The sequence below is a fragment of the Zerene cesonia genome, chromosome 1, assembly GCF_012273895.1.
Source record: "Zerene cesonia ecotype Mississippi chromosome 1, Zerene_cesonia_1.1, whole genome shotgun sequence".
In the NCBI taxonomy this organism is placed as follows: Eukaryota; Metazoa; Arthropoda; class Insecta; order Lepidoptera; family Pieridae; genus Zerene; species Zerene cesonia.
In genome coordinates this window covers 609,518-629,657 of record NC_052102.1, presented here as the reverse complement: position 1 = coordinate 629,657, position 20,140 = coordinate 609,518, and the positions used below count along the sequence as shown (strand labels likewise).

The 20,140-nt window shown below is 34.6% G+C and overlaps 1 protein-coding gene across 1 annotated transcript in view; it reads left to right on the top strand.

Annotated features, from left to right (window-relative positions):
* Nucleotides 1–411: 411 nt before the first annotated feature.
* Nucleotides 412–20,140, top strand: part of LOC119828421 (transcription factor Sox-21-B-like) — a 35,295-nt gene continuing 15,566 nt past the window's right edge. The window contains exons 1-3 of the mRNA XM_038350564.1: nt 412–581; nt 8,714–8,937; nt 17,582–17,776. Coding sequence (XP_038206492.1) covers nt 577–581; nt 8,714–8,937; nt 17,582–17,776 — 424 coding nt within the window. The 5' untranslated portion in view covers nt 412–576. The remainder of the gene's footprint in view (nt 582–8,713; nt 8,938–17,581; nt 17,777–20,140) is intronic.

Genomic DNA, 20,140 nt, shown 5'->3' with positions numbered 1-20,140 from the left:
TTAAAGTTTCGTACTAATACCAAAATCATATTAGGGTAGTTCCATTCAAATTTCAAATTAGATCACACGTGGTATCAAAACAATGTGTATTGACAGTTGAAACAATGAAAATCATACAATCATAAATAATCCTTAGTTTAATTCATGAAATTATTTTTGGTTACACAAAACAACAAAAACAGAGCGCGCCACACAGCGCGCAACCAATTTGCATTGTGCCCGGGCTGGTAAACGCTTAAAATCTTATTTCGAATTTCGAGTTGGTTCGTCTGCATAATAACATCCGTAAGGTAATGGCAGTTGCTTGACCAATGGGAGCGCTCGGCGCGCTTTCGTGGGCGTAATGTCGCGATGCGATTGGCCGGCCGCCGTCAGTTATCACTCGGTTCGGCGGCGCGACGTACGCCGCAGTCGATTGTCGCCATTGTGGCTCGTAAGCAGCGGCAGAGCTCGCGTTCGTGTTACATCGTATTGCTAATCGATTGTCGATCAATGATATTGTGTTGTGTGTAACTGCAAACGGAGTGCGAAGCCAGCAACGTGGATATTGACTACCACCGTGCCAGCGGTCACTTGATGAGGTATTTTCATACATTTTGAATGGCCTTGTGGCGAGCGGTGTCAGCGAACTTGTGGCCAATGCATTTGTCACGGTGTTGGTCCAAATTTGGATTATCTTTTTAATAACCTTTCCTGTGTTTTATCCTGTAGATAAGTCAGATTAAAAGTTGTATTTTAGGTTGATTCAGAAGCATGCTTGTGTTTTTACTCAGCTGAGAATAAAGTAAATACTTTATTCTCAGCTGATAATTCAGTTAATTATATTGTTTAAATTTTACAGCATTCAACAATGTTGTTGATATTCGAATGATGCGTAATTAATCTATTTATATGTTTAATTATAATGAATCGAAACTAACGTTATTATTTTGACGGAAAGTGGAAGGGTAATTATTGTACTTTTTGTTTATTTGTACACGTATTGCCCCTGTCAAAATCAACCCTCTCCGGGGGGCGGTAGGATTGTAGCTATCTTAGTTATAATAACATTATATCATTTACCTAACATAAAATTGCTATAAATTGTTGGTAGGCTACCTAATTCATATTGCGATGGACCATTATAACACAGGTTTTTTTTTATTATAAATATCATAATCATTTTATATTTCCATATCATCTTCATCACAGCGACATTGTTCTTCGATTTCTTATAGCAAAAGGATTGCTTATTATGTATTTTTTTTAATTTGGTGCTTATTTGAATAATGGTTTTTATTTATCTTGATTATGTGCTATGCGCCGCGCGTATACACATATCTACGGACGAACATAAACACATATATCTTAGCTTATGTGAATTCTGTTTAGTAGTTTTCGCTTAAAGGAGTTACATACATACATAGTACAAAGTCTATTATACATTATGACAAACTTTCGCGTCTTGTAATTGGATGTTCGTATTGCTTCAATATAATATTTAATAGGTACCTAAGAGTATTTTTTTTTTTTAATTTTCGTTAATTTTACAATGTACTGTTTTAATTTTAGAGGGACTGTGGTAAGGTTCTACGCAAAAGCTTCTGCATCGATTTCAAAATTTTATTTCACCTAATTGGAATGCTGCAGCTTCACTGATATAGGCTATGTGTATGTTGGTATATGGACGGGTGAAGCTGGGGTGAATAGCTAGTGGGTTAATAAAACAATAGGTACCTAGAGGTATATATGAAATAAGTAGAGCCAGTGGCATCCTTTTTTGGCGTATACAACCCATGATTTATATCTTATCATGATTTTCTGCTGTCAACCGACTAAGAAATCATTTCGACTGTATTTTTTGTGTTTGTTACCTTATAACTTCTATCTGGGTGAATTTATTATGATGCTTTTGTATTTAAAAGTTGGCCCATTTAAATTTGGTCTAGTTCAAACAATTTGAAGGCGTTTCCGTTTATTGTTAAAAATAATGTTTATGTTACTAACCACCGATGTAAAAAAGAATGGTGTTATAAGCTTGACGTGTGTCTGTCTGTCTGTGGCATCGTAACTTCCGAACGGATGCATTGATTTCTGGGGTTCTTTTTGTGTCTGGGGTTTTTTAAATTGTTCATTTAATTTTTATGTACTTGTATCAAAATATCGAATCATTTTATGATACAAAGTCCAATTTTTATAATTTTTAACTTTCATATTAATACATATTTAATTAGGTAAGAACGATGACAAAAGTTATTATTTTTTAAGACAAAAACTTGCAGATAAACATTCAAATTGTCAGAATATCAAATAAAAAAAGAGAATCATCAAAATCGGTTACGCAAGTTCTGAGATAACAAACCTAAAAATACATACGTACTGAGGACCTCTTTCTTTTTGGAATAGATTAAAAAATACCAATTACCAACATTCTCCATTGTATTAAAATTCAATCTAATTGTTACAATTTCGCCACAATCAAGATAAAATACCCTCAATTGGCAACTTACCTCAGGGTAATGAAGCCTCAATCAGTGTTTACAACAACCAATAAAACTTTATTATTTTTACACATTTATGACAGCGGCATGCTTTGATGTTAACGGATTGTTTATTTGTTATTTAATAACCTGGGATGCGATGAGACGATTTTTTATTGTACACTCCCCACCTGTGCCGGGTTTTTTTAACCGACTTCCAAAAACGAAGGCGGTTCTATTTTCGTCTGGATGTATTTTTTCTTCTTTTAAATCTATTTTAGTTAAGGAAAAGGTTTAAATTTTGATATTGCGTACATACACACCTGACTGAATCACTTATTTGAAAGTACAAAAAAGATACGACTATGCAATCTCGTCAAGAGTTAAAACGCAAGAAGTTACCTAATATCAAAACCAAAAAATATACGTATATAAGTTTTGAGAACCATATTTTTTGGGAATATCAAAATAAAGCGAATACGCGCCAAATTGACGAATTAAATTCAAATCTTAAACGACACACAAAAATCTAATAAGGAACGTAGGAAAATCATTCATTTAAGACATAAATATAAACCACAGTAACTACTTATCACAATATTTGTCAATCATTTCTTATCACCTTTTCTAGATATTAAAATCTAAATAGTGTCGTCGTATTTGAAAGGGTGAAATACTTATAATATCTTTAAACTACGTATAACCTAATATCTTTACTATCCTTACTTGTTATACATAACCTTACTAATATAGTATTTTACGTGAAAACATGGCGTTTTGTAGAAACTTAGGGAGGCTAGAGAGTGCTAATTTTTAATGCGGTGAAACATCTCATCCTCAGGGAAGATCAGGGGGGACTTTACGAATCACGACTTTATAAATTCCGCTAGATCGCGCTTTAGTTAAAAATGTGACATGTATCATAAGACACTGTTAATTTCTCTTGATCACGCAGGTGAAGTAGCCAGCAGCTGATATAATATTTGTTTGTTTGTCTTTCTTTGACGTCATAACGATGCTATTTAATGGTAAGATTTTGTGTCTAGAGATAGTTTGTAGGCTAGAGAGTGATATACGCCACTTTTAAACAGTAAAACATTTCATTCTTATAGCAAGATGCGCGTTTGAATCTATCAGAAATTTGGTAAAATCCGATAGATGGCGCTATAATAAAAACGAATATAATGTTAAAATTCTTACCACGCGAGCGAGGCCGCGGGAAACAGCTGGTCCACTATAAATTTTGGACACAAAAGTTACGTGGAAGTCGCTACTGTCATTCACGATTACACTCATTCAGGATCACTACTACATGTTCTAATTTCTTCCTTTTTCCTGTCTTACATTTTGGTTTCTGCAAAGATCAAAGGGAATTGGACGAAAATAAGGGATATCCACTGTAATCTGCGCTATCACAGCAGTTACCTGAAAGCCAATTACCACATGCACTCGTAAAACAATCCGCGCCTCACATCTCGCCGCCGCGTAAATAGCCATGATGTGCGTATGCGCACCTAGTTAGCGCGGATTTCACTTGTACGTGATTGAAAGGGTCGAGGTCTCGGGCTTTGTTTGCATAACATGATACTGTGTGGACAATGCGCCGAGAAAAACGCGCAAACTTGAAGTATTTTATTTTACTGAGATGATAATTCATTATTTTTAACATGCTGTTATTAGCTAAGCTTCATTTATATGTTTGTATGTAACCGATTCCTTTAGATTTTAACTCACTTAAAAGGACAACAAATTTAATTTAAACTTTGTACCTGAGTGGCCTATTATCCTGATTAGGATCGGCGTACTTAAATAAATTACTACACTTATATTTTTTTCTTGTTAGTATTCTATCTGTTATTATTATTAAAATATTGTGTATAATACAGAATTATCTATCTTTATAAACAGCACAGCCGTTTATTTCTTGAGTTCAACCAGTCGTACATTTGTTTTTATTGCGGGTGGTGATTTTTATGGCTTCGCGTACTTTATTAAATGCTATATGCGACTGTTTTATTTATCTTAGATTTGGCTTTATCGATGTATTGAACACGAGGGGATATAAATTAAAAATATATTTTGGTGACACAGGTCGCGGAGAATCAGTCATATGTTTCATACGTACATATTATCCTAGCGTTGCCGTGGTAAAGCGAATGCCGCGGGTTCGAACCCCGCCTGATGATAGATTTTTTGCGCCGTTTTTATAATAACATTTAAAATCACGTAAAGGTGACATTAGTAAATCGAGTGCTTTTTGCTTTGGGTATCTAAAACTCAACTCAAAGGCACTTGGGTACTAACCAAAATACTATCTGTCTCACTAATCAATCCCTTCAAATAATTTAAACTCACTTGTAGTGAACAGACAAACAGACAAACAGGTAATAAATTTGATTCCTGCGTCTGCCTGTAGCGCTAATAGGTTAGGCAAAGGGCTTGTTCGTTAGCTGTAAATGTTGTGTAATCCTTAAAAGTATAGGTTCTGCGTACCCTCTATTTGTTGTTAGTTCTTTAGCGTTTAACCATATTGTTCTATATTAAAACTGACATCCTCAATCTTCTATTTGATCCCTTTTTGTTTTAAGATCCCTTTAAGCTTTAAGAGCGATCGTGAAGCTTTATTTCATACTAGCGGTCCGCCCCGGCTTCGCCCGCGGTACTTATATAGCCTATAGCCTTCCTCAATAAATGGGCTATCTAACACTGAAAAAATTTTTCAAATCGGACGAGCAGTTCCTGAGATTAGTGCGTTCATACAAACAAACTCTTCAGATTTATAATATTAGTATAGATTTTTATTAAATACTTTGTTGCTAATATAGAAGACAAAGAAATACAGAATAAAACAAAAGGAATACATACAAATGGCCGTCATAACACTAGGTAGGTAGATATCTCTTCCAGACAACTTCTTCAAGCTTCTGTTTGAAAAGTTGACTAAATTCTTTTCAGCGGTTTAGGTGTTGTCTGTATGAAGAGGAAGATTTGTATATTTCATAAATTCAAAGACAATTAAATACTTATATTGTATTAGCCCTTTTACGAAAATTATTCAATTATCACCCCTGTAAAGTTATCAGGTTATATGAAAACGGAATAAGACACGTCGTTCTTGTACTAATCATTCGTTTAATTTTCAATGTTCACAATAAGTATTTATTTATCCCTTTCTCAGCATAACATCTTTGGCATTCAGAAATTCCAACAGCAGTAGTCGGTCCAAATATTTGCGTAGGAGTTGTCATGCCACTGTGAAATAGTTAAATTTTTTCTTTCGTTTGAGAAAAATGCATTTGTCACTGTATTCCGGAATGGATATTGATTGAATGTCTACTTATAATGCGAGGCTGAAGAGTTTGTGTGAACGCGCTTATCTTGGGAAGTACTGATTCGAATTCAATGTTTATTTATTTTCGTGTTGTATAGGCTGTTTATTGTGGAAGGCTATAGGCATACATCGTGTACGACGTGGGTGAAACCGCGGGGCATAGCTAGTGTTTATTATAAAGGTTTACAATTCTAAAGCGGCTTATCGCGTTATCCTCAGTGAAAACTTATTTTTTATGTTGCTTGATTTGGAGTTAAAATTATTTTTAATATATCATCATCATCATCATCATTATATTGTATTTGTTCCCACTGCTGGGATACAGGTCTCTTGTGAGGGTGCAGGCCATAAGCCACTACGCTGGCCAAGTGCGGGTGGTAGATGTCATATGTTCGCAAATGTTTGATTCTTAGACAACGGTTCTGTCACCATATTTTATTTCATCGTTTCGAGCAGTAGTGATGTGGATAATGCGCTGATGGTTTGAAAAATCAATTCATTCCACACACACGCCTGGTCTCGAACACCCGACTATTCGATTTAAGACCGAGGTCCTCACCACAGAGCCACTATTCTTAAGCCCCTCTAGCATAATATGCTATGTAAAATTAATAATTGTGGATACGAAAAAATTATGAAAATATATATCATATCACCTTTATGTAATAATACACAACTTATAACTTCAGGTAGGAGGAGCTGGAGGTACCTAATTGGAGTCAGAAATGCACGACAATAAATATTGACACGCTGTCCCTAACCCTTTTTGACCCAAATATAGTATTCTGAGAAACAAAACGGTAGCCGAATACAATGCTGGGTATTAATTATTTATTTTTAGAGACAAACATTTGTTTTCAGACAGTGTCTATATGTAGAATTTAAAATAATAATATAGGGCCTCAGCATGTTGGACCTGTGTCCCCACGTAAGCCTTCCTAATGACTGAGTGCTTTCGATTGTGGAAAGACATAATAATCATAATAATATACACTTACATATATAAATCAATAATTTATAGGTTGTCTGGCAGAGATGGATTTAAGCCAACAGAAGAAGAGATAAGGCCGCCATTTGTACAATATATATTTTACGTGTTAAGAGTTTTTGCTTTCTTCATTTTATGATCAAATGTACAATGAAGAATAAATAAATAAATGAAAATAATGACTTAACTAGGAATATAAAATTTTGAAATATTTTATTATTATTGCATTTAACACAAAATATGAAGCATTTTATAATAGCGATAAATCAAAATTAATTAATATGTTATAAAATAACAAGGTTTCGGTAGGTATATTTCAGTGTATTTTATTTAAAAAGCGTTCTTCTTCCTTATTTTTCTATCGTAATCCGCTTTATTCACGTTTCATATTTAATTATTCAGTATTATGTATAAAAAAAGGTCTCGGTCTGGCAAAACATAGAAGGCTGATCACCTACTTGTCCATAAAGAAAATCGATCAGTGAAACAGATGTATATCATCTGCCCCATACCCTTGTAGGGGACACGGAACTTCACTATTATGTACTGTTAAATTAAAAACAAATATAGGCATATATTAAGTACCGGCTATATCTCTTTAGATGCAACCGTAATACGCCCGCCGAGTCCTTCACAGCGGGGGCTCAGAGCCTCGCAAAAAACTGAATAATCAAGGTCCTTTGATATCCCTTGTGATTCATATTTACAGGTATGCGATTGAGTTAATCATGCACCACATTTGTTAAAAGCAATGATAAATGTGTTTCATACATAATTTTTGGTATTATTTTGATTGCATTTATATTAAAAGTCTGACCGTCGTGTGTGCAATTTCTCATATATTTCATATGAACTACGTAAAGTTTGATGTAAAATTAGTTTGCAAGTTATTTTTAATACATTTAAGTATCTCACCTGGATAGATTTCTATTCAAAACATGTGTGATTACTTAAATTAATAATTTCAAGCAACTATTAAACCCAACTTAAATGAAACAAATAGGTTTAACGCAACGCCAAAGACCAAATACGTTCAGCCGACACGTATTTGGCCTTTTTGTTTATATTAAAATAAAAGTACAATAACAACATGCTAGTTATCTGCACTCCCAAATTAAAAGAATGTAGGTATTTTAAATGTTTTTACGGGTGAACATAAAACTGTATAATAAACTATCAAAAATAAGTTTTTCTACCTTCATTGTTCCTATAAAATTTCCTATACTTTCATTATTAATTCCTGTTCAAACTTAATTAATAAACGACAAACTAACGTATTTCTATGGTTCAATTCAAACCAAGCTATCCATAGATGCCTTTAACCGATATCCAAGACCAATTACATCCAGAATCGTAATCTTAAAATACTTTAATACATCATTAAAATGGGGGACCAAGCGTTGTATCGTAAGCAGCCAATTTGTGTCCCTCAATACCTTCTGCTTCCCTGAACACGATAATTGTCGCTGTTATATTAAAACTTGGCACGTGGTACTTTGAACACCTATGGGGAAATGTTTAAGTCCACTTTATATTTGTTGTATGTGATATTGTGTAGGTGCCGACATTGGTACCTACAAACTTATGTTATCGGAAGTAAACGAGAAATGTTAGTGTTTATGGATGGATGTTTGGATGTTTGTTTCTCTTGCACGCGAAAACAGCTTATCGTATCTGTATGTTATAGATATAATGATGAATAGGTATAGTATATAGTCTGGGTTAGCACACTTGTTACCTTAGGTACCACGCGAGTGGAGGCATATTTATTTAAATCCAGTTTGAAGATAATATTGCAATAAACGTTGCATTACAGGGTCTGTCTACTACATATACGGTCTACATTTGCTTACAAAATGGTCTTACATATCCTGTAACATAGACTCCTAGAGCGTTCCATCCTACTAACAGCATTAATTTCCTCTCTTTTTCCAGTGCCGCTGGTACCATGTGCGATCGCACGTACGGGTCCATGGGCCACTTCCCCATGACCCCGATCTCCATGAGCATCGGCATGGAGGCCGTGATGAGCAAGAAGTCGCAGGAGGAACACATCAAGCGGCCGATGAACGCGTTCATGGTCTGGTCGAGGCTGCAGAGGAGAAAGATTGCCCAGGACAACCCTAAGATGCACAATTCGGAGATCTCCAAGCGATTAGGTTAGTTCCATTGTTTATTAGTGTAAGGTCTGCTTTCTTAAATGTATGAAAAATATTAACAATAAGACTTCAGGTGAATATGTCACGAAGTCACTCGAAATTAATTCGTTTAAATTTTTATAAAGAAGATTTTAATAAGCTGAGGAATTGGAATTCGGTTCAAAAATAATGACTAACATATAACAACTACTAACTAACTAGTAGCTAGGGTAGTTAGTAAGTAGTTGTATTAACAACGAACTTGTTATTTATAATATGATTAAGATGTAAAGAATTGCTGTATAAAACCCCATTCCAAACCCAAAATAAAAAAACACGAAATCACTACAAAGCGCTATCTCTCAACATCATAAGAATAAAGATTTAAAATCAAATTATCCGAAACTCGCAATTTGAGCAAGATAACACGAAAAACCGAATTTAATATTTAAACAACTACAGGGGACAAAATTGACAAATTTCGATCGATGTTTTTGCGCCGTAAAATCTAAGCAAAAGGTTCGCCAAAAAATCGCTCTGTTAAAAATGGAGTCCGCAATCAACCGGTGAGGCTTCGCAGCAGGAGGTTTGCCACCGTATTAATCAACGGACGTAAGCGATGGCGGAGCTTTTTAAAAATAAGATAGTGCCGGCAGAATGCGCACTGGGTTATTGTATAACTCGCGACTGCTACGGGCTTCGCTTCCGTGATTTTGAGCCAAATATCGTGTTATTGGGGTTTGTTCTTTTTTCTATAAGGTTCAGATATTTTATATTATACGAACTTCGTTAACTATGGGCTTCAATAGAAGTGCTCTAATTATCAAAGACAGTGATTGGTTTTTTAGTTAAAGAGTGAATCGAGCATGTATTCCTAAGGAAATCCATATCTATTTATCTAACAGTAAGGGGTTACTTACTATCTACCGACTGAAATCACATAACTTAGAGAATCTTTCATGTGGCTATCGTTTAAAAATATTTAGAAGTAATGTTTTCTGATGCATTACATTTACAAAAAAGGCCACCGACTTCGAGATAACACTCCAAAGACTGAAATGGGAACACGTGACAATAATTCCTTATCAAACACAAAGAATCCCGTCCATCGCTTCAAAACCCACGGAGGTATTGAGTGACAGAGTTAAGAAAATACAGTCAAATGAGAATCTTTTGGAAATCTACTTCAATGATAAAGTACAACCATTTAAAGAGTTAATTAATTATCAAATGCAATATATACCTATAACAATCACCTAAAACATCCCGAATTCATTTAAACCTTCAATTGTTCCAGCTCTCTAAAATGAATACACAGATACATGTAACAGAAAGAGAAAGAAAGAAAAAAACACACCCTTCAGTCAGTGATGGCGAGGAGGCGAGATTTTCTATTTTTCCCGCCCATTTTCAACACGCTCTGTGTTGTACAGTTCTTTAATTTAAACTTCATTTTATTTTTTTTTTCGTTAGCGTTTCGTTGTAGAAGGTTGGAGGAAGCAAAGATAATGACATCATTTTTTATTATTTGCCTGATCTATTTAAACTAAAAGGTAATGATTAGAGTCCTCCGCATTGAAACTATGATAAAATAATACTATATTTCCTATGATAAAATAATCAACAATGGTAGTTTAGTAAATATCAGGTCTTATCATCTATATTTACTTCTATATACATTAACTAGCTTTTGCCCGCGGCTTTGCACGTATTAATTCGGAGTAGTTTAAAAGATGTTATTATAAACCTTTCTCTTGAATCACTGTATCTATTAAAAAAAACTCCATCAAAATCCGTTGCATAGTTTTAAAGATTTAAGCATACATAGGGACATTGGGACAGAGAAAGCGACTTTGTTTTATACTATGTAGTGTAAAACTTAAGAGTTTGATTGAACATGCTAATCGCATGAACTGGGCCGATTTGAAAAATCTTTCGATGTTAGATGGTTCATTTATGGAGGTGACTATAGACAATTAAAACAGACTCTACGGTGTGGTTGATTCCGTGGGTCGCGGATAGTTAAAAATATATATTTCGTATGACAATATCAAAAATCCAAGGATATTTTATTAAATAAAAAATGTGCGAGAAATAAATGCGACAGTTTTTAAAAAAGTTTATTTTATGTCTTTGCAGACCGTATGCAATTAAATTTTTTCCACAACAACACGTCTGGGAGTCTGGAAGAAATCGCTGTATGGCGATAAAATCGCCAATTGTTTATTTAGACAACTTAACTTATATAATATAGAGAAATAAAGCATTAAAAAAGTTAAATATCTGCTGATCAAATAAGCCCAAAATCTGTTTATTTGTTACTCAAACTGACAAATCGATATCCGAAATTCAATCCAATCGCAATCTATTTAACTGTTAACGAATTAAATTAAAATAAAAAGGCGGGTAATTTACAAACAACAGCGAATGCCCACGTTTTGTAGTCTGCGCATCGCCCACAATGATTTCAGCGTGACAGTTGTCGACAATTGTAGGGCACAATGCGGGCGCAATTGTGTACCTGTCGATAATCAAGCGCATTGTTTATTGGCATTATTAATCGCCAAACAAAACCGCTCTGTTTGCTGTCGAATGTCACGACAAATGTGCGCGCACCTTTACGCGTGTTTCACTGCCAGCAAGAATGGCGAATTCGATTATAGTTTAATTGTCTCCTTTGAAATAGTATATAGATGTAATAATTTGTTATTGAGATGCTGGATGTTTTTGTAGTTTCGATAAAACTTTATTAAAACATTTTAATAGAGCTTAAATTTATTTTGTTCTAAATGTTCAAAACAACTTTTTCAAATATAGAATGTGTAACGGTCAGGTTTTTTATTATAAGATATTTAAAAAAAACCTTAAATACCGTTTAATCGACTGTGTAAAGTGTTACACCAGACTAGACTAGACTTGTAAGTTATTCTTCGAATAAATTAATTCGGATCTAATACGGTGCATCATGTCTTGTTGGACGGATCGATATGTGATTAAATTTTAAATTTAATATTTCCAATAAGATTTGTTCGGTAAATAATGGAGAAACGGTTGATGTATATAACTCCATGATTAACTCCCTTTGTAATATCCGTTTAAAATTATGGTTCGTTCTTTATGGTTGTCAAAAATTGGTATAAAACTAAATTTGTAGTATAAAAGTCCAACAAGATGCGAACCTATTTATATAAGTCCTGAAACAAATTATTGACTTTCAATTAAATCCTGTAAGAACTTGAAAACAAAAATCGAAAATCATTTATCATCTTATTAATAATGTCAATTTAAAATACACCTATACCCAAAATCTTCTAAGCCAATTCGTTTCACATTTCCAGACCAACCATTTTCATATACTCAAAGCCTTACATAATATTTTTAATAATCCACAGATAATAAATACATAAAAACTTTAGTCCGTTGTCCGTCCGTCGCTACCGTGAATTAATGTTTGTTTTCACTCGCCCCTGCTGTCGCGTTAATATTAATTAAGACGGGCGTGTTTTGTGCTCGATGTAATTGCTTTCCACTATCGTCACCCAGTGTGGGTGCATGGGTTTGAATCTTCGATAGATACTACACCAGTACGTAGACGTTGTCCGTAAAAAGTTTGAGAATTTATGTATGTTTAGGTATGGAATTTTTGGAGTCCAACAATTTGATCGAATGTAAATTGTTCAATTAATGCTGAAGCAAATTTATTGCTTTAGATTTATTTTGCATCAACACGAGTAGTAATAAATGTATAATATATTTTAATTGTATTTATTTTACAATTTTTCTTATTAGAACACGATCTACTTGAATACAAAGTTCCGATAAAACAAAAAAAGGTCTTCCAACTAAAAGATGATGTTGGTTAATATCTCAATAACCTGAACAAAGTTAGCTTATGCTTTATTTCTTAAGTTCTTACAATCTGCATTAAATTTTGCAATAGCGTTTCCATTTTTCAATAAAACTTCCCTTCCTGTCTCAGTGAATACATCACCTACACCAGTATAACATACATTCGATAACACCAATAAAACTAATTAACCGTCTGATTGCACAGCCCGTACCCAAATGTCTTCTCACCCCCTTTCGAAAATTAATTACTATTTCGATCACGCCTCCCAACATATGGCCCAATTCAAATTTACACCAATTTTCTTCGGTAGCTCTGTATACAGCTTTTTGTGGTATTTTTTGTTTATCACCGTTTTTGTTTAATTATCTCCCATTGGATATAATCCAAGGGGCATGTCTTATTATAATCGTCTGATAAGTTTTTTTATTTGAAATAAGCGGCCATTGTGCGTTGAATCTATTAGATAGGATGTTTTGTGGCCTTGTGTTGATGGAATTTAGTTTTTGTTAGGCCACGGGGTATGTTCTGTTTTCCTCCACTGTTAGTAGTCTATTTAGAAGTTTTTCTAGCGGTAACATGATGATAATGAACTGTAAATTGTATTTAAATTAAGGTGGTTGACCGCGTCTTTGATCTGTTATTCGAGTGGATATTTAGAATTCAATACGGGTATCATTTCCTCAAGTTTTGATTCATTATCTTCTAATTTAAGTTTACGACGATGTATTTTTTCTCAATTAACCTCTATACAATTCAGATATAAATTTTCCTATTTATCACTTTCAGTAGAAGGCTTTCATTTGCTTTGTTTCCTCTTAAATGAAATTCTCATCGTTCTTTGTATAAAAATATTTACAAGTAATTGGAATCTTTAACCATTATTTCGTCCCTTCCAACCTATGTATTAAACTCTAAAGTCTTCGCTGAAGTATTAAACAGAATACGCTAAATGAGATTTATGAACACAAAAAAGTTACATTGACGTTGCCTTTACAAACTACCTTCGAAAGTAAATCCGACATTACTGAAAAACGCTCACCTACCTTATATACCCACACGGTCCCTGTCGCTTATCACGAGCATACAGGCCGCCCGTCAGGGGCACGCAACAAAAATACTGTTGTTTTGTTGTCCCATTGTTGCTCCTTGTCGTCTGTTGTCGAAGGGGCCCGTTGTTTAATTACTACAGTCTCTTGTGCCTTTCAGTTACAAACTTTTTCATATTTTCCGCTCGAATGCGCTGGATGCGTTTTTTGGATCCGTCGGCCGATCCGTTGGCCGATCCGTTGGCCGATTGGTCGCGGGTTTGGATCGTGAAATTGTGTGTAATGCTGTTTTGTTTTAAATAAAGGACTGTTTTTTCTCGCGGCATACCTTGCGTTATGTAAGTGGAAGGTTTTACCGCGTAGATTATACAATAACGCGGGTGAATCTGTTATTTAAGTATTTATCCACATTCCCAATCGGATTTGCCGATTTACATTTGAAATGGTGATTTTGTGTGCTAATTTATATTCACACTGAAAGCACGCAATAAATCGCGATGATTGTTAGCAAATGATATTCATTTTACTACATGATATTTCATGTTAATATTAATAGCTGTTATGGTGTTGAAACATACTCTGTAATGAAATCACCTAACCAGCCAAAAAAGAACCATTCACCGACCGTACCTACTCCTCCGCAAAAATGCGTTACCGATTTCAAAGCAGGAAAACATTGAAGTTCCTAATCCATTATAAAAGCAACTACAAACTGCATTATTCACGAGTGTCGGATTAAAGCAAACTACACGGAGTCCCCATGACACCACCACTCCAAGGCTATTAGCCGACACTATTAAAATTTAATAAAATCATGACCCAAATAACGTCTTGGCATTTCAATTTTCCGGACGAAAGGGTGGCTCCTTCGTCTTTGTCGGAGCCCCCTCCCTCCCACCATTGTCGTGCAGGCTTTCACAGTAATGAAGAGCATTTTCGTCCGATTTCGAATACAATGCACGTTTTAATACAAGGCAGAGAGGAAACTCTTTGTCGCACCGTGTATTGTAGTGCGCGCGTTACATACGGCCCTTGTGTGTTTTTGTTCCACGATTGTTGTACAAAGCTGCTATGTAGCATTGTTTATTAACAATTTTGTTAATTGGATCATGTTTCGCACTATTTGTCTTAATTCTAATGTTTTGGTGGGTGCTAGTTCTGATGAGGATGGATTGTATCATTGCTGATTTACAATTGAATTAGTCAAATAAAAAAAAATATCAAAATACCGTTAACAATTTACAAAATCAATTATTATTTTATTGGCCTAATATTAATTTACTATTATTTGAATCTAATCTCTTCTTTATATTCTCCTTATAATATACACTCCAACTAGCAAATGAATTTTCTATATATCATATAAAATCATTTCCTAAAGGAATTTGCATTCTGGATCACCCAGCTCACTTATAAATCACTTGTTTTTTGTTTATTTTCGTGTTTTCAATTTGTTGCGTAACAAATCATTTGAATATTACATTTATTTGTCTGAAAACTCGAAGAACAATGAATACATTTCTTAACGTAATAAACGATGACTACAAAACTTTCATATAGGATTTCATATAACCATATTTCTAATAATACTACCAATGGTTTTTTATTCTCAAACAAGCTAGAATAATTTAATACTTTTACAATACCTTAACAACATTAGCAAACTTTAATAAAAATTATTTCAAAAATCACTCCAGAAACTTATTATTTATTAATTAATAAGTTAATCCTTTAAATAGATTGAAAAATAGCTGAATACAAACTATTACAGGAACGTGTAGCTCGATCATTATTCGATGTTGCCATTGTCAGCGTGGCTTGTAGGAAATAATTACTGTAGAGTGGCAACACTGGAGCACGTGCACGATTGTTAATTAAAAAGTATCAATGATTCAATTTGTGCTCCTTTTTGTTTGTGCACTTTTTTACAGACGGGAATAGATTAATAATTGAGGAACGTTGGCTCTTGTGTATTTTATTTGGTGTCTTTTAAAAGCGTTATAGTTTTAAAGCTAAGACTTCGCTTATAACTTTTTAAATAAACGTTAGTGTCGTACTGCTGTTACTGAAGTTTCGGGAAACTGTTCGATACTAAGGTCTATTGCTTATCTGAGTTGTATTTTACTCTCTGTGTGAATAATCACATAGTTGATAACAACATTAGATAAACAATTAAACTGTCATAGTTCTACTGCATTTACGGAGCCACGACCTACCCTACAGCATCTGTCACAATTACGCATTGTCCACATTGTCACAGATTCACTTTACACACACAACTAAAACAATTTCCACTTGTCCCATAAACGCTTACATTACCAACAAATTAGCAATTGAAGTAAAGACAATGTGTAATTTATTCGAGAAAACGCATTTATTATGCAAATTCATTGCATTAATAGCATCCAATGCTATAAGATGTCTTATTTACATAACAATTGTATGGACTTTTGTTAGCGTTCACAAAAGACGAGGAAAAATTTCTTAGTCGCAAACCGAGTATTGTGATGGGAGAATATTAGATAGAAGAAATGCTTCATTTAAAGAATGAATAAAACTTAGCTTCAATGTCGTATACAATGGTATAGGACCATTTTAATTATGTCTTCTGAATGTTTTATTTTTAAATATGAGAGTTTATGTCGAACGCTGTTCGTTGTTAGCGCAAACAAGGCAATTAAAAATATATTCTTAAATTTTATGAATTTCTAGATCTAGAATTGATATATGATCTCCGACTTTAAAGATGGTCTAAACACGAAATGTCATTATGTTATATAAGAAGTTTTACCAGATATCTCGTATTTGATTTAAATATTTAATAGAGTACACATTGTACCTTCAAAATGACATGTGAAGGAAATGAGTAAGCAACAAAGTTGATTCATCCGAACGCTACAGTCACAAATACGATTCTTATCGCAGCGCGGCAACAAAGAGCGAAATACCCTCCCAAGTATCAGCAATAATGAGTAACCGGGAAAAACTTCTGTAGCGGAATGAAAAGCGCAAATTCGTCATTAGGCGTCGCTTTCCGCCATTGTTGTCGCCGTCTCGCTTACACTCGCGTGCGGTTGCGCGGGATAAAGCAAGAGAGCGGATGGTCCTTCGGCGGGATTGTTCCTTTCTATGTCGGCGACATTGTTTTCGCTTTATACCCGCCTGAATCAGAATTGTCTTGTCTATTTCAATGGCCGGTCCCCTCCACGGTATCGATGAATACTGCCTCCTATAAATGGGGGGACACAAAGGGTTGGTCTTGAATTGAGTTGGGAGACAGGTCGTTCGATTATTGTATCGATTCAAAGGCATTGTCTGCGCAATGGGGAATGGTTAGCGCAAATTACTTTTCTCGTTTTGTCGCTGTTGTTGTAGTTTCCAATGGGGATTCATATTACCGTTGGCTTTTGTTTTCAATGGCTAGATTAGTTTTATTCATGATCTTTTGTGGATTTTCGTGGTTTCTAGGACACATATACTTACATTCCCATACGCCCATATAGATAGTTCGGGCGATGTACTTGCTCTTATTGAGGTATTAGCTATAACAAAGTCATTATGGTTAACATTTTTCGATTTAAAAAAAAATTGTTTCAAATTCAACGATTATTACCAACGTGATCGAGTTGATACTTGAGATTTGTTGAATAAGGCTAGGACCACAGGTTTACAAGTAATCTTAATTCTCACACTAACATAGAGATATGCTCCTTTCTTGCTTATAATCGTGTATCTTGTTCAATTTAATTAAAGTCAAATCCCCTTCCAGGTGCAGAATGGAAGCTCCTGACGGAAGACGAGAAAAGGCCCTTCATTGATGAAGCCAAGCGTCTGCGAGCGATCCACATGAAGGAGCACCCCGACTACAAGTATCGACCAAGGAGGAAACCCAAGACCCTGAGGAAGGAGGGCTATCCATACTCCATACCGTATCCCAGCGTACCCATGGACGCGTTGAGAGCTGGTGAGTTCTTATTATACATAAACTAGCTTTTGCCCGCGGCTTCGGATGCGTTAAATTTGGAGTAGTTTAATAGATGTAAGTAATACTTATAACCCTTCCTCTTGAATCACTCCATCTTTAAAAAAAACCGTCAAAAGCGTTGCGTAGTTTAAGAGATTTAAACATACATGGGGACACACGAAATCGACTTTGTTTTTTTTTTTTTTAGTATAAAAATTACATAGTCTAGTGATGCGAATTTTCTAGGGTTATATATCAGTGGCCCCCTCACTCAAGTGGCTCGACGGAACACAGTGGGGTTTTGGTCGGTAAGAATCCGACATAACCCACGGCTCCATCCCCGGGGGCCGTGGGTATCTATGCAAGATTTCCCCACTATAAAAAAAAAAAAAAAAAAAAAAAAGGGTTATATATCAGTAAAGTTAATTGTAATCTTTAATGTGTCTAGGAACTTGTGACTTCTCTCATTTTATTGTGAAAAGTTCATCAAAAAATACTCTATTAGCATTATGAAACATTGTAGGGTCCATAATATTGATAAGTTAATATCATATTCCGTTATATTTTCGACTCCAATTGACTTAATAACCAAACGTTTTAGTTCAATACTAAAATAATGTTAAAAGTCCTGGATTTAATTTATCAGAATGTCGCATTATATTGCATCATTTTAGCAATATAATAGCAGATGAAAAATTATAATGAAATCAAAATCCTTACTAATATTATTAACTAGCGGTCCGCCCCGGCTTCGCCCGTGGTACATATATAGCCTATAGCCTTCCTCAATAAATGGGCTATCTAACACTGAAAGAATTTTTCTAATCGGACCAGTAGCTCCTGAGATTAGTGCGTTCATACAAACGAACTCTTCAGATTTATAATATTAGTATGGATTAGTTACTACTAAAAGTAATCAATTTGTAGTTTCTACTCTTAGTTGTATAAAATATGGACATTGCAATAAAATTAACATATTGGCACAATAACACACGAAATATTAAAACCAACGTCGCCATTACGTAAATGGATCTAATTCTAGTTTGACATTTATAGCGGCCATCTTTGTTTTGCGCGGCAATCACACGAAAAGCTATCATTACGTGTCGTAAAGCCGCCGCGTATAGCATTATATTATCTGTGCCGCAGCTAATGTCACAAATGACCACAGATAATCAAAAGCACCAAATCTACAATGTAGGTTTTATGACGCTTTTATGATGCGCTGTTTCTGGGATTCGATTTTGCGTGATAAAAATGTTGTAAAATAAAATGTTACAAAGCTTCAAGTTGAAAGGCTGTTTGGATGACATTTTGTAATGTATGTTTTTGTGTGTTATTGAAATAAATTCTGTATATATCCTTATCAAGAACGAATTATTCAGTCAATTGCTTCAATATATATTGTAAACAAAACTTATTTAAAATATTTGATTATTTAATCTTCTTAATTCTCAATCACGCACGCGTGTTCGGTTTATACCAGTGGTAACTAGCGCTCCGCCCCGTCTTTGCCCGTGGTACATATATAGCTTATGTCACTCAGTGAAGATTCAACTTTTTAATGGTGAAATCGGTCCAGTAGTTTTTGTGGGCAACATTACAAACATACATACAAAAGTAAATGTTTACTCTTCGTTATATAAGTTTAGTTAGAAAATTTTTAATTAATTGCGAAGGCTGTGTCAGCGCACCTTATTCATTTAATTTTTGATACATTTTTGGTTTACAAGAATAAAAGCTATGGAAGAGACAATGCTTTGATGCGTTATCAAAAAAACTGTTTAATGTTAGTTACACATCTTATAGCTACAAATATTTAAAATGTATCCAGGTTTTTAAATGTTGTTGTTGTACAAACGTAAAGACGCGAGTGATCCAGTAAAATTAAATAAACTCAATACTCGATACTTCAGAAATAACAATGTGAAAAGGCCATTCGGGACAGCGAGCGCTATTCAATGAAAGTCATCGATTTTTGTCGAGCCATACTATTGGAGATTACGTAATGGATGTACCGTTCGCGTTTGGCAAGTGAATGGCGCCAGTGGATGTTGGCAGCCAGTACAATGGCTCCAGTAGAATTCCTGTCTCATAAATTCGTATCAAAGTTATAATGTGTGAAGTTGTTTGGACTTTATTAATCATATAATCCTATACTTTCCATTCGTCTGAATGTCTAGTTGCTTTGAATAACATTTTATTTATAAGTTATATGAAATAATTTTTAAGTGATTCGTATTTATTTTTTATTTTTTTTTATGTCACAGTCGGCAATGGAGCTGGTGGGACGCCTGATGGTAAGCGCTACCACCGCCCATGAACATTTGTAGAGGCGTAAAGTCGATTACAGATGGATTGCCG